Below are 15,817 nucleotides of genomic sequence, written 5' to 3' on the forward strand. Positions count from 1 at the left end.
ATAATCTACTAGCAAAGTCATTTGGATTCTGGTTTTCCTGCATGTATAAAATAGTGTTGCCATGTAACTGTAAAGTAAAACACATATGTGCTTACTTCCTGTGATGTGCAGTACAAGCATCAAGTACTCGCACCCTGGACAGACAGATGGCACCCGACTCCTGGTCGTCTGTGATGTCGCCCTTGGCAGGTGCTTGGACCTGCACAAGCGAGACTTCTCCCTGACAGAGGCACCGCCTGAGTACAACAGCGTCCATGGGGTGCGGGGAACGGATATGGTCAGCTCGGACTTTGAGGTATTTCTATCGAGGCAGACAGACGGGCTCCTGTTTTTATCAAATATGTTTAAGTTTAAATAATTACTGTATAGCTACTGTCTGAATTCAACAGTTTCTAAATTAACAAACATGAAATTCTGCTTTTATGAAAACGTTTGCCAATAAAGTTTTTTTTCCTTTATTATTAAACTTCTGTTTTCTCTAGGATGACGAATTTGTTGTATACAAAACCAATCAGGTTAAAATGAAATATATTGTTAAATTTTCTGTACCTGGAGATGAAATAAAGGACTTTAACCCTTGTGATAATACGGAATTAGAGGAAGACAGGCCTGAGTTTTCAAATTTTTCAGCAGTTGAAGGTAAGATGGCTTTTTTGACTGCTTTTCTCTGTGATGTTTATAGAACTTAAACATTGTATTTTCAGTGACATTTGTATTCATGTTTGGTAACTATATCTCTGATTTCTTACATAAATACTTAATTTCCTTTTTTATTTTATAAAAACAAAACCCGGGGTGATTGAGAGATTGGGTGATATCAGAGCCCCCTGTTACTTCATTAACGCACTGAGGCTGAGCTACCGCCCCCCGAACCAAGTCTAGGTGTCGTAGTGCAGAAGACACAGCCTTAGAGTTCAGAAGCTTGCCAGTTACCAGGCTATGCAATCTCAGACAAACCTGATAATTCTGGGCTCAGCTTCTCCCCTGTGGGAATGACATCAACACCTGCATTACGGTGAAGGGGCTGCAAAGTCGCCATGTGCAGCTTGTGTGTCAGCAGAAGGTGACTGCTTCTCAGAAAATTGTAAATTCAAACTAGTATAATATTAATTGATAGCATTTAAAAACACATCAGCATTTTAAACTGTGATCAAATTCTTTTTTATCAGAAACATATGGCTTCATGTAGAACATGACCCCTGTTTTCCTCTGGGAGTCATTAAGTGTGTATCTCATGAGAGTGTATCTGCCTCTCTAGCCCAGTCCGGCACCATCCCCACATGACTCCTGAGGACAGGGGCTTCCTGGGACTGAAGTCTGAGAGACCTCCTGTCACTGCAGCTCTATGGCACAGTGACAACGCTGACTGAGCAGGGGGTGCAGAAACCCAGATTCATACTTGAGGTACACTTAATAGGTGTTCTGAAGACCTGTGTGTACTTGTGTATGTTTAAACTCTGAATTTGCAAGATGACGCCGCATAGTTGGTAGACTTTGAAAAGACAGCATGCCCATTGGGAATGCTTCCCTCACCCCATCTCATGTGGGTTAACTTTTCAGAAATGGTGACTGAAAATCATAAAATGCTATTTGTCCACTTACCCTAAAATGTAAGGTTTGAAGGGAAGGGGAAGGAATAAAGGTCAAAGTGACAGAAACACACAGTGGAGGGAAGGCTTTCAAAGCTGATATGAATGTTTCTGACTTTCAGATCACCAGCTTCCAGGCAGCATGCCTTTCCCCGACATCAAGGCCGGCCTCCAGGATGGCTCTGGGAATTCAGTTCCTCTGGAGGATGTTCATATCAAGGGGAAAATAATAGACTTTGTAGCCCAGGTATGTTCTTCGTGGTTTTGTGATGCTTAAACTAAATGAACGTAAATCATACACAAGAATGGATTACAGTTGCATGAACTAAACATGTACATTTCTAAAATTTGTTTGTTCATTGAGCACCCAGTGTGTGCCCCGGGGCCATCCTAAACTCTAGGTGAACCGCAAGGAGCAGCCTAAGGAAAGCCTGCCTGGTAGAGCAGAACCAGGCAGTGAACTCGGGAAATAAATCAAATATGTAACATGGGCCTGCTGGAGAGAAAACCAGGGCAGATAGGAGGCGATGGATTGGTGAACACGGTGGCCAATAAGTCCTCCTGAGAAGGGACATCTGAGGTGCCCATTCCAGGTGGTAGAAGGGCATGTGCAAAGGCCCTGAGGCAGGAGTGCACCTAACATGGGGTACAGCGAGGATCAGGGTGAAGAGGGGGTGGGGGAGCACTGAGGAGCAGTGGGGGCACCAGGGAGCAGGGTGGAAGGGATACTGAGGATCAGCATGGAGGGTGGGGGCCCCTGAGGAGCAGTGTGAGGGGTCCGCGGTTGGAAGTACGTGAGGAGGTGGCAGGCACTCCTGTCAGGCACAGACAGACACGCGGTGTGAGCCTTTGGAAGACAGTTGCAGTGACCTGTCAGAGCTGTGTTCTCACGGGATTACTCCGGCCCCCACCCTCCTCCCCAAGTTGAGGACAGTCAGGATGACCAGCTAGGAGACACAGGTCTGTCCAGGAGCACACCGTGCAGGGATGTAGGCTGGAGCAAGGCCTGCAGGGGGAGGAAGACGGGCTGGCGGGAGAGACTGGCTGTGGTCCTTCAGAGGGAAGTGGGGCTGGTCTTTAGTGAGCACCTGCCTGGGAAAGGCGGGGGTGGGGCGGGGAAGAGCCTACCTGTCACCCCTGAGGCTGACACCACGTGGGTGTGTCTGACCTCCACCCCTGCCCGTGCTGACCCACCCCCACAGCCCTGAAGCCGCTGGGGGCACCGTGTCTGGCTATGGGAAGGACCCAGGTGTGGACTCCAGGCAGGGCACTATAGGCGCTCCTCTCTTTGGGGCCGTGTAGTAGCTGTGAGCCCATGACTGCCACTTCCTGTGACTCAGGCTTCACCTGCATGTCAGTTCTTCCCAGACTCCACAGGGTGAGTGCTTGTACTGTTGTTTGAATGAGGAGGCACTGAACAATATGATAAAGACTAGTCTGAACTCGTCATTCCGACTGGGATGGATTGAGTTGTGGGGGAACTGGTGTTGACTGCAGCAGAGCCCTGGGGTTTGAGAGCCCAGTTTGGAGTTTGTGCTTATCCTTCTCCAGCCTGGTCAATGTGGTGGTTTCCTCAGGTGTAGATGAGACGGTAACGCTAGGCTGCCTGTTGGTGGTGGCCATTCCACGGTGGTTTCCTTGGGTGCAGATGAGACAGTAATGCTGGGCTGCCCGTCAGTGGTGGCTGTTCTGCATAGTGAACGTGAGGGTCCCGGTGCACACAAGTGTTGCAGGAGCGGCCTGTGTCCTCCATGTGTCACTGTGGATTAGACACTGTTTGATAAGGCTTTTCCGTGGAGAAGTTTGCCCCACACATAACTCGTGGTGCAGCCATGAACCTTCCTCTCATTTCTGGATAGCTGGCCTGTAGTTTGACTTGAGTGTCCACACAGGCTGGCAGCAGGGAACTTGGCTGTACATAGTCCACTCTGGACTTCTTGGAGTAAGCTTAATGTTTTCAGTTTAACAACCAAACTGAACTCAAACACTAGTTGCATTTGAAGGAGGAAGATTAAGATGTCAAAAATGTGTACAGTATATTAGTTTCTGTTGTAAGTCCTAGTAAAAATCCTCCATCATCTTTACCTAAAATTTCTTTCCTTTTGGTGCCTGTGCATCATCAAAGGCAGTGACTTGGATGGGGTCCTGACCTCTGGGGCCTCATATCCACAGCAGTTTTTCATTAATAGCTGTTCCTGCAAACATCATTCATGCAGTTTCATCAAATATACGGGTTTTTCTTCTTCAGGTCGTTGTTTTTCAAACATACACAAACCAAAGTAGTGTGCCCATTGAGGCAAAATACGTTTTTCCCTTGGACGACAAGGCAGCTGTGTGTGGTTTCGAGGCATTCATCAATGGGAAGCACGTGGTGGGAGAGGTAAGGGAGAACCCCAACTGTTCTGTGGGATGGGCCATCCTGAGTCCCTTAGTTTTGGGCTGAGTAGCAGCCTGGTCGTAAAACGGGATGTTCCTGGAAGAGTCAGGCCCTTGTATAGCCAGCCTCCATTTAGACATCTGGCGTCCCTCCCTGGTTAGCTAGCCCCTGTTCCTGCCTGTCCAGATTCCTTGTCCAGACACTTCAACAAACAGTGGTTTCAGTATCAAAAGTTTGAGAGACACATTGGAAAATTGGTGAAGCCCTTTATGTATTTTTGCAAAAATACTGATCCTTTGTACCCTGCTATAAAAGCCAGCTGAATGAAGAAAAATATGTCCAGAAGAAGTATTAGTTGATTAATTCTTTGTTTGTTCTAAGAGTCTACAGTTGCAATAGTAACTCACATTTTATCAAATTTAAGGCAAACTTAATTTTTTATTAATTCAGAGTAAAGCTCCAAACTTCCTTTTCACTATCAACTCTCAAATATTTTGGTCCCAGCTTTTAAAGAGCATCCTCTTCAATTGGCCTTTTCTGATTCAAATTCTTGTTAGATAAGTACATTTTTATGATCGCTGTATGTAAGTTTTCATTCATCTTGGATGCTTAGCTTTCTGTTTTTACCTGGGTTTTAATAAATGTTGATGAAGTTTTCCTTATTAAAGTCTGAAGTCACTGTTCATATCGTGACTGGTACAACATTGTCTTTTTCAGATTAAAGAGAAGGAAGCAGCCCAGCGAGAGTACCGAGTGGCGATCAGTCAAGGCCACGGCGCCTACCTGATGGATCAGGACACACCCGTAAGACTTGATGTTCATCCAAGTCAGTGGAAATTGATTTAGAATATGAAATTCTAATTTTCACTCGAAATTTAGCATATGAAATTCTAAATTTCACTAGAAAGTGGAATCATTTTTACTGGTTTAGGCCCTGGAGTTTCATGTAGTTGGGAAGGGAGGCTAGTGAGACCCATGTCCTTGTTTAGGTAAAAGAGGAAATGGCCAGGGTTGCCAGTGGATCCTAAGAGCCATTTCTGTCCTTGGGAACTGCGTTCCCCAGACATGACAACAGAAAGAAACCATGTGGGCACATAATTTCCATCTTCCCATAGAAGGGTAAGATATTTACATTTCCCCCAGAACTAAGCTCACTTAGCAGTTTATCCAGTTTTCACCAGTCGTGTCTCAGGGAGGCACATCTGCAGGGCCTGGACTGGGTCCATGGTTAGGGTTAGGTCTTCACAGGGTCAGATGTGGAGATCTGGGAGGAGGAGCCACAGGGCCACATCCACGCGCTTCTTGCTTTAACTGTAAGATGTTTTAAGTATGCCTTAGGCAGGTGCTGGGCTGCGTGCAGCCTCTCCAGTGTAGACATGTCAGTCATTTGTAAAAACAGGCCATGTGCTTCAGACACACCTCTGAGGAGAACTCATCGCCAGAATACTGTCAAAATGTGATGTTTGGAACAGGCAGTTATTAAAATTACAATAGATTTAAGGGATAAATCTGCAGAATGGGGATTAACAAGAAGAGGTGATTATTCCACAAGGAGCTCGCTGCCCCTGTGCCCAAGTGCTGGGTCCCCTGGGGTCCCTAGAGGGGCGTGGTGGCATTACACAGGCCCCTAGTGCTGTTTATCCAGAGAAGGCAATGGCACCCCACTCCAGCACTCTTGCCTGGAAAATCCGATGGACGGAGGAGCCTGGTAGGCTGCAATCCATGGGGTCGCTAAGAGTCGGGCACGACTGAGCGACTTCACTTTCGCTTTTCACTTTCATGCATTGGAGAAGGAAATGGCAACCCACTCCGGTGTTCTTGCCTGGAGAATCCCAGAGACAGGAGCCTGGTGGGCTGCCGTCTGTGGGGTCGCACGGAGTCAGACACGACTAAAGCGACTTAGCAGCAGCAGCAGCAGTGCTGTTTATCCAAGTGGAGGCCCAGCTTGGAATCCCAGTGTTTAAGCGGTAAAGTAACAAGAGAGGTTAGATTAAAAGTTAATGGAAAAACAAAGAGAAAATTTGAGTGCCAAAAGCAAGGCTGGAGACAGTGCCTCTGTGAAGAAGGCCTGCAGGAGTTATACCTCTGTGTCAGGAGTCCCAGGTGCCCTAACCATGGGTCCCCTCGTCCTCTGAGGGATTCAGCTGAAATTCAGTTCACCTGGCTGCCTAGCACTCGGCATTCCTTCGGGTTTGGGACAAGTTAGGAATCTGTAGGGGACCCGGGTGACACCACATGGGTGACAGCTGGCACCCATCCAGACCCTGTATCAGCAGTGCCACCATACACCTCCGGTGGCGCCTCTCCAGGAAGCCCTGGCCTCCATACCCTTCCCTTGAGGCTGAGCGCTGCTGCCATGTGATAATCCTGTCTTCGTTGTTTATTCCCACTTTGATGTCAAAGGTAACAACAATTGACTCCTCAAATCCACAGTAATCGTGATATCATACACCCCTAACCTAAGCACACTGAGTTTTCACAGCAGCACTGTTGAGTGAAACAGCACGGGCTTGGCCATGTCAGGAGGCACCCAACGTGGGTTCAGTGGAAATGATCCAGCCTCTTTCTGACCTCACTAAGCATGAAGTTTTCCCTTACACAGTGATTGGCAATACTCACTAAAAGAAAGCAAAGCAATTATTCTGAAAAGTAAGATGATGTATTTTCTAGAAAAGAGTTAAATGAGGGCCAACTTGGCATGACAGGCTCCAGCTCTATAGCCAGCAGGAGCCTGCTGGTATACTGTGTCCACAGAGAGGCCTTGGGGTTGGGGAGGTGGTCTCCAGGGAGGGGCGGGCAGGCGTCCTAGGCAGAGCCATGTGGCCACAGAGAGGCCATAGGGTTGCGGGTGGGGTGGTCTCCACTGGAGCAGAGGCCACTGGGTGCAGCCCCTCTGATCCCAGACCACTGGGGAAGGGCTCTGGGTTCTTCTTCTGTACAACCAGTGCTGGTCTGGAGGCCACGTCCCCTTCTCACAGGCAAGTTGTGACCAGACCATTCATGTAACAGGAGGGGCTCACCCACAGGATGGAGATGCTTCTGTGACACAGGCTAACTCATATACTTCCATTTCAGGACATCTTCACCGTCAGTGTCGGGAACTTACCCCCGAAGGCCAAAGTCCTGATCAAAATCACCTACATCACGGAGCTGAGCATCCAGGGTGCCTGTGCGGTCTTCTTCCTGCCAGCCACCGTGGCACCCTGGCAGCAGGACAGGGCTCTGAAGGAGAACCTTCAGGTCTGTTTGGTGACAGCAGCTTTGTTGTGATTTATGCAGAGGGAAGAAACAGCATCTAAATAACCTAACCTTTGAGCCATAGAGTCAATTGTAGTGACATTTAGGGATTTAGACACAATTGTAGTGAGCTTTAGGGATTTAGACACATGTAACTTCTGCTTTATTGACTATGCCAAAGCCTTTGACTTTGTGGATCACAATAAACTGGAAAATTCTGAAAGAGATGGTTAATACCAGACCACCTGACCTGCCTCTTGAGGAACCTATATGCAGGTCAGGAAGCAACAGTTAGAACTGGACATGGAACAACAGACTGGTTCCAGATAGGAAAAGGAATCCGTCAAGGCTATATATTGTCACCCTGCTTATTTAACTTACATGCAGAGTACATCATGAGAAACGCTGGGCTGGCAGAAGCACAGGCTGGAATCAAGATTGCCGGGAGGAATATCAATAACCTCAGATATGCAGATGACACCACCCTTATGGCAGAAAGTGAAGAGAAACTAAAAAGCCTCTTGATGAAAGTGGAAGAGGAGAGTGGAAAAGTTGGCTTAAAGCTTAACATTCAGAAAACGAAGATCATGGCATCTGGTCCCATCACTTCATGGCAGATAGCTGGGGAAACAGTGGAAACAGTGTCAGACTCTTTTTATGGGGGGCTCCGAAATCACTTTAGATGGTGATTGCAGCCATGAAATTAAAAGACATTTACTCCTTGGAAGGAAAGTTGTGACCAACCTAGACAGCATATTGAAAAGTAGAGATATTACTTTGCCAACAAAGGTGGGTCTAGTCAAGGCTATGATTTTTCCTGTGGTCATGTATGGATGTGAGAGTTGGACTGTGAAGAAAGCTGAGCACCGAAGAATTGATGCTTTTGAACTGTGGTGTTGGAGAAGACTCTTCAGTCCCTTGGACTACAAGGAGATCCAACCAGTCCATCCTAAAGGAGATCAGTCCTGGGTATTCGTTGGAAGGATTAATGCTGAGGCTGAAACTCCAATACTTTGGCCACCTCATGCGAAGAGTTGACTCATTGGAAAAGACCCTGCTGTTGGGAGGGATTGAGGGCAGGAGGAGAAGGGGACAACAGAGGATGAGATGGCTGGATGGCATCACCGACTCGATGCACATAAGTTCGGGTGAACTCTGGGAGATGGTGATAGACAGGGAGGCCTGGCATGCTGCGAATCATGAGGTCCACAAAGAGTTGGACACAACTGAGCAACTGAACTGAACTGAACGTCTGTGAGATGAAGAGAATAAACACACATATGCTCAATGACATCCTGTTTTTATTCTGTTCAGTCTCTTTAAATTTTATGCTGGTACTGGGTGCTCATTATGAAGAATTTTGATAAGCATAAAGAACGCCAATAAGCCAAAGAGGAAACTTTAAACCATCCTTAATTCCATCGCCAGAGACGCTACCAAGGCTGCTGTTGCTGCTTTCCATTCAGTGTTCAGACCCCCTGCTTTCTGTGCATCTGTATAAATTGTGTACTTCTGTGTGTGTGTGTGGATTCTAGTGGTGAAACTGAGCAGATACTTAGTTGTGTGTATGTATTTTTCTTTTCACAGGATACAGTGGAGAAGATTTGTATAAAGGAAATAGGAACAAAGCAAAGGTTAGTACCCCAAAATACAAAACCTGTTAATTATACAATGAACATTCATTTTATAGCTGAAGTTATCATTTAAAATTACACAGAAGAGCTGCATATAATTGGTCAGTAATTGGGATGTTGGACTGAGCCACCTCTCTGTTCACTTCGGTAGCTTTTCTCTGAGCATGTCTATCGAGATGCCGCACATGATTGAATTCATCTTCAGTGATACACACGACCTGAGAAAAAAGGTTAGTAGATCTTTGCTTTTACTTCTTAAGAACTCGTATTTTAACATCAGTTTTCCAAAGCAATACATGCATATGGTTTTAAGTTAAATTACACCAAATTACATCAGCTTATAATCAGGAGCAGCAGCTGGTCCTGCCCCACCCCTCCCCATACCACCGTCCAGGGACAGAGACCGACTTTACATGGTTTAGCTCTTTTCTGGTGGCTTCCAAAGATTTAATTAATTAAATTTTTTACTGCTTGTTCTTGTTTCAGAAGAACAAACATCTGTTCCAGAAGTTATCTTTTTTTTCCCACGTGTGCTTCTGTTTATTTATGTTATGGCTATTACGTGTGTGCACATGTTAAGTCTCTATAGTCGTGTCCAACTCTTGACCACCCTATAGACTGTAGCCCACCAGACTTTGTCTGTCCATGGGATTCTCCAGGCAAGAGTACTGGAGTGGGTTACCGTGCCCTCTTCCAGGGGATCTTTCTGACCCAGGGATCGTGACCCTGCATCTCTTATGTCTCCAGTATTGACAGGTGGGCTCTTTACCACTAGTACCACCTGGGAAGCTCTTCTGGCCATTATATTGAATATAAATTTTTACATATTTTTCACTCGACTTTGTATTGTAAATATTTTTGCAAGTATTCAAATTATTCTGATACAGCTTTTTATAAGCAACTATCCATTGTGACTATATAAGAATCTATTTATCATTCACGTCTCGTTAAGTTTTTAGGTTCTTATTTTGTGATTGTTGATTTTAAAAAAGCTCTCCAATGTCTATCTGCTTGTCTTCTCTGGTCTCCATTCCTTCTTGCTGGAGGATCTTTCTCTGACTAGTCTTTTCTTAAGGCTGCCAGAGGTATCTTTTCTGTTTCTATTATGGCAGATGAAGATGTAACCCACTTGCCCTCGTCTGACCTCAGTGCACATGTTTCTAACCCACTTATTCCAAGAGTTATAGTATGGTTTTTGATTAAATCAATTTGCTGCTATTATTTAGTCACTAAGTCCTGTCCAACTCTTTGCAACCTTGTAGACTGTAGCGCTCCAGGCTCCTCTGTCCATGGGATTCTCCCGGCAAGAATCTGGAGTGGGTTGTCCTTTTCTCCTCCAGGGGATCTTCCTGACCCAGGGATCAAACCCATGTCTCCTGCTTGGCAGGCAGATTCTTTACAGCTGTGCCATCTGGGAAACCTGGTTAAATCAATAGTAAATGTTTAAGTTATTATGAGTACATAAATGATAATTACACTGAGCCAAGAAATGTATTATGATGGCTTTTTTTCTTTTTACTTCTTCATATAATATTTCTTGGGTGAAAAGAAAATTGCCGTTTTCTTCGTCTTCTAGTACTGTTTCTTCTCATTTGTTCTAACCTGTCATGTAAAGCCCCTCTGAGGCTGTTTTTGCTATCTCAGTGAGTCAGTGACTCCTCTTCCCTGACCCTGCCCACTCCCCTGGGGCTGCTGTCCATGAGGCTTTTCCTCTTTAGTTCCCAACACCTGACAGAGCACAGTCTCCCTTATAACCCAAACATCTGAAAACATCCTCTTCTGTGTGCTCCCTTCCCACTGGGTAGGTGATCCCACTCAGACCCTTGAAAAAAATTGTCATCCCGCCAATGAGAGATTAAACCCTTCTGAGAGATTAAACCTTTTTATCCTCTGTTCTTGATAGGCAGTTGTTTTGTTTTTGACCCTTGAAAGAATTTCGTGTCTTCTGTTTATCCCTGATGTTCTGAAAGTTCATCAGAACCTGACATTCATTCATCATATGTGTAATTCCTGGCCTTTAGTTCTGGGGAATCTTCGTATATTTTAATGCACAAGTGTCCGTCACCCCTTCACCTCTCAGTGACTCTTAGTCAGACGTCCCTGAATTGAGCCCCTTGTTTTCTTACATTTTCTCTCCTGTTGTCTGTTTCCTTGTCCTTTCATCCTGCTTTCTGGGTGATGTTCTCAATTGTAAGTTCCAACCATTTTATTGAAATTTTAATTCTCTCTCTCTCTCTCTTTTTTTTTTTTTGCTAGAGCTCTTTTCTGTTCTGTAAGTATTCTCTTTTTTTCTGGCTTTTTGCTCAGTTGGCCTCCATTGCCGGGGTCCAGCGCCGGTGGATCCAAGGAATTCGAAGCGGGGATGGAGTCGGAGTCTGGGAAAGGACTATTTAATTAGGAATATAAAGAGAGATTAGGAAAGAATAGTGTAGTGGGAAATTTAGTGGAGAAAAGATGCTGAATAACTTGGTTTACAGGGAAAACTAATAAAACCTCAGGACAAGAGGTTTGCACCATCTACGTTAGGCCACCGGCACCTGTTTGAATAGCAGAGGGTGGCCCGCCTTAGGCTCCCTCTCTCATGGGTCTTAGAAGCCAGGGCAAGTAAGTAGATGTGGTAAGCCTCCCTGCTCCGGATAGGAATTCAGCCTGAAAAGGAGAGGGAGAGAGAGAGAGAGATTTGACACGGGGGGAGCCAGATTTCCAAAAAACCAGTTCGAGAAGCTGGTCTGAGAAACTGGTCCATCCTTTATTGTCTGGAAAAAGCCTTTTATACTTTTGATTGTACATAGAGATCAATGGATAATACAAAATTATGCAGCATTAGCAGCCTTGACTCTTATCGAGACCAGGCTTTCTCTCGGCATACCTAGTTGTATACACAAGTCTTAGGTGATTTAAATCATCTTCTGGCCAGAAGGCCAATTAGCATTTTACGGCCCTTTTCTGATAAGGGTCTGTCAACCAGAAAGCTTAATAGTGTTGTTCTTCCCAAAGTCTGGTGCCACTCTCAGAAAGCACTAACTAGAGTTATATTCTTACATAGCAAGGATACAACAATTTATAACAAGAAAGTGGAGTACAGTGATTTATAACAAAGAGAAAGTTAATTAACTCAGAAGTCTAGTGTTGCTAACATCAAAACTACTATATTCCTATTTCTGCATCCCGATTACATTGATTAATATCCTCCCAGGTGCCTAAAAGATAAAGGATATGGAGGCCTGGTGGCAAACATTAACTCAACCAATGAATCCCTTCACCAAACTAATTCTTAGCTCTAAAAAGGCTCTATATCTTTAAGGTATTTTAAGCTTCGTGTCTCTCAAGGTTGGGGGGCTGTAAACAAATACAAGTTGTAAAAGTCTCCAGCTATCAGGCAAGTTAGGGAGCCAACAGAGGGATTTAAGCTGAGACATTCCTTTCATAGGCAGGAGACCAGTTGGAGCTCTAAGTTAACTTTTTCCAGAGAAAGGTGGTGGTATGTGGAAAGCATAGTACAATAAGGCAGGCAGACTCTGGTTTTTGGGGGTTAGATGGTCAGGCAGAGGACCCCTTGAGACCTGACTCGCCTTGCCTGTCAGGTCTCTCCGCATGACCTTGTCATGGGTGGGATCTCCCGTGCTGGCCCCCAGCACTCCATTTTTATGTTAAAGGCTTTTCCTCCAGCATATGGGTGGCCTCTCTCTATGTTTGTCCTCAGAAGTCAGTTAGATACTGTATGGTAAGTGGGGTGAGTGGGCCCCAGGGCTCGAGGCTGGTGGCAGCTGGTCCACTGGTGTGGGGGTGAGTCTCTCGTGTGTTTTTACCCTTGGGCAGTTGTGCCCAAGGTTCTTCACAGTATGACTGGGGACCCCAGCCTTCACTTCACTGCCCTCTGTGTCTGTGCTTCATTATACTTAGGACTCCTGAGTCTGGACTCTACTTGGTTAAGTTTCTCAAAGTAATAAATCTTCATTTTCCATTAGTGAGAACAGGTGCCAGCTGCTTGCTACCAAGGGCAGAGAGGGGACCTGGGCTAACAGCTCAGGGCATGATCCACTCTCCGGTGCCTCCGAGGGGTCCTTCCCAGGGAGCTGCAGGCCCTGAGCCCACAGCTCAAGGCCACACTGCCATGGGGCTCGGGCAGTGGCTTCCTCTCCTCTGGCTGAATCACTTCACACAGCTCTGTCAGTTCTCCATCTTCTTATTGAAATTTGCTGGCATCTTCTCTGCTTTTTCCTTTGTTCCCATTCTCAATATCTTTATGCCCTTTTTATTGTAGAGAGTTTGGTGATCTTGCTAGGGAATAGAGTTGTCTGTGTGCTCAGTCATGTCTGACTCTTTGTGACCCCATGGACTGTAGCTTGTTAGGCTTTTCTGTCCATGGGATTCTCTAGGCAAGAATACTGAAGTGGGCTGCCATTCCCTTCTCCAGGGGATCTTCCTGACCCACAGATTGAAGCTGTGTCACTTGCGTCTCCTGCATTAGCAGGAAACTTCTTTACCACTTCACCACCTGGGAAGCAAGGGAATAAAGTTAAACACATGTAAATAATACATCCTTAACAAGAACCCCTCGGCATCAGAGAGCTTTTGCTGTGTAACAAACAATCCCAACATTTTGTGGATTAAAACAATAAGTATTTGTTGTTTCTCAAGCTTTCCTCCTGTTGCTGGGGACAGGATGGGCTGGGACAGGTGGCTGGTGGCCTGGTGTCAGCTAGGGTGCTGGCCCTCATCTCTCACCTGGCATAGGTTAGCTCAGAGCTCAGCACAGCAGAAAAGGGCAGCCTGTTACCCAAACACAGCACAAGCCCCTGCCTGCATTCCATCTGCCAGTGTCCCTGTGGCCACAGCACATTCAAGGGCAGAAAAATAGGCACAACCTCTTGAGAGGAGGAGCTGGAGAGTTTTACTATAGAGGGCAGGCCCAGAAATCTATCATACCACCTTTGTCACTTAAAGCCTCCCCTCTGTATTTTCAGAAGGTATTTTATACTTACAAAAATACTATTTTACAATAAAGGCATAATTCTAAAATTCCCATTGGGTTTTCTGTTTTAATATTCTGTGTTCTATCTTCTGCATCCAGATAATGGGATACACAGACCAGTCATCTTTGGGTCCAGGGTCTGAGACTGTCTCCAGGGGGCTGAGTTTGCTTGTGTGTATCCACAGTAGATGGAGAAGGAAATGGCAATCCACTCCAGTATTCTTGCCTGGAAAATTCCACGGATAGAGAAGCCTGGCAGGCTACAGTCCATGTAGTTGCCAAGAGTCGACCATAACTGAGCGACTGAGCACATGTATCTTAGAACAAGAAGATAAAAACATGATCTGGCAAATGGATAGGAAAGCTGTAGTACATATACACAATGGAGTATTACTCAGCCATTAAGAAGAATACATTTGAATCAGTTCTAATGAGGTGGATGAAACTGGAGCCTATTATACAGAATGAAGTAAGCCAGAAAGAAAAACACCAATACAGTATACTAACGCATATATATGAAATTAAGAAAGATGGTAACGATAACCCTGTATGCAAGACAGCAAAAAAGACACAGATGTATAGAACAGTCTTTTGGACTCTATGGGAGAGGGCGAGGGTGGGATGATTTGGGAGAATGGCATTGAAACATGTATAATATGTGAAACGAATCACCAGTCCAGGTTCGATGCAGGATACAGGATGCTCTGGGCTGGTCCACTGCGATGACCCAGAGGGATGATAATGGGAAGGGAGGTGGGACTGGGGTTCAGGATAGGGAACACATGTACACTTGTGGAGGATTCATGTTGATGTATGACAAAACCAATACAATATTGTAAAGTAATTAGCCTCCAATTAAAATAAATTTATATTAAAAAATAATAGATAAATTTTATTCGTGTTTAAAAAACAACATGATATTGGTCACACTTGTAAAACCTACAGTTCACAATTTGGGGAGCTGTTGACACATGTTGATTTTTAATAGAGTTATGTAAATCATGCACGGATTTGCTACTTGATAGTATGATGTAATTCACTTATTTACGTAGTTCTCACGCTTGTTTATTTTGCAGAGAACAGACTGCAAAGCTGTGATTAGTACTGTGGAAGGCAGCTCCTTAGACAGCAATGGATTTTCTCTCCTCATCGGTTTGGTTGATGTGTATCTCCCAAGAATGTGGGTTGAAAAGCATCCAGAAAAAGAAAGCGAGGTATACTCCTTCTTACTTAGAAGTAGGAGATACTGTTGAAAAAGTATTTTAGGATAGATCATTTAATTGGAAATGACTGATAGTCTTAAAAAGCTAGCATTACAAAAAAGAGCTCTCACCACCCCAAGATTTTACAATTAAAAATATTCGTGATAGAGGAGATTCCCTGGCAGTCTAGTGTTTCCACAGCAGAGGTCTCAGGTTCAATCCTTGGTTGGGATCCCTGCATGTGAGAGGCACAACCAAAAAATACTTATGATATCAAGAATGAAAAATTTTTGTGGTTTCAAGCAAAGCCCCCATGTGGCATATTTCCCATAAAAATTGTCATTTTTCTTTTGTTGTTGTTTAGTAGCTAAGTTGGGTCTGACTCTTTTGTGACCCTATGGACAGTAGCCCATCAGGTTCCTCCATCCATGGGATTTTCCAGGCAAGAGTACTGGAGCTGGCTGCCATTTTCTTCCTCAGGGGATCTTCCCAAACTAGGGATCGAACCTGAGTCTCTTGTGTCTCCTGCTTTAGCAGGCAGATTCCTTACCACTGCACCACCTGGGAAGCAATTTTTACCTTAATAGTGTTCATTGCTCAGTTGTGTCTGACTCTTTACGACCCCTTGGACTGTAGCCAGCCACGGTCCTCTGTCCATGAGATTCTCCAGGCAAGAATACTGGAGTGGGTTGCCATTCCCTTCTCCAGGGAATCTTCCTGACCCAGGGATCAAACTCAGGTCTCTGGATAAAGGCAGATTCTTCACTGTCAGAGTCACCGGGGAAGCCCTAATATTTTTTTTT

General features: G+C 45.2%; 1 protein-coding gene across 1 annotated transcript in view; it reads left to right on the top strand.

Moving 5' to 3' along the window:
- Positions 1-15,817, top strand: part of PARP4 (poly(ADP-ribose) polymerase family member 4) — a 72,329-nt gene that overhangs the window by 24,299 nt on the left and 32,213 nt on the right. Inside the window, exons 13-21 of the mRNA XM_018056522.1 lie at positions 112-295; positions 483-639; positions 1,712-1,836; positions 3,838-3,969; positions 4,684-4,770; positions 7,042-7,206; positions 8,791-8,837; positions 8,989-9,067; positions 14,889-15,026. Coding sequence (XP_017912011.1) covers positions 112-295; positions 483-639; positions 1,712-1,836; positions 3,838-3,969; positions 4,684-4,770; positions 7,042-7,206; positions 8,791-8,837; positions 8,989-9,067; positions 14,889-15,026 — 1,114 coding nt within the window. The remainder of the gene's footprint in view (positions 1-111; positions 296-482; positions 640-1,711; positions 1,837-3,837; positions 3,970-4,683; positions 4,771-7,041; positions 7,207-8,790; positions 8,838-8,988; positions 9,068-14,888; positions 15,027-15,817) is intronic.

This window comes from Capra hircus, chromosome 12 (assembly GCF_001704415.2).
Source record: "Capra hircus breed San Clemente chromosome 12, ASM170441v1, whole genome shotgun sequence".
Classification (NCBI taxonomy): Eukaryota; Metazoa; Chordata; class Mammalia; order Artiodactyla; family Bovidae; genus Capra; species Capra hircus.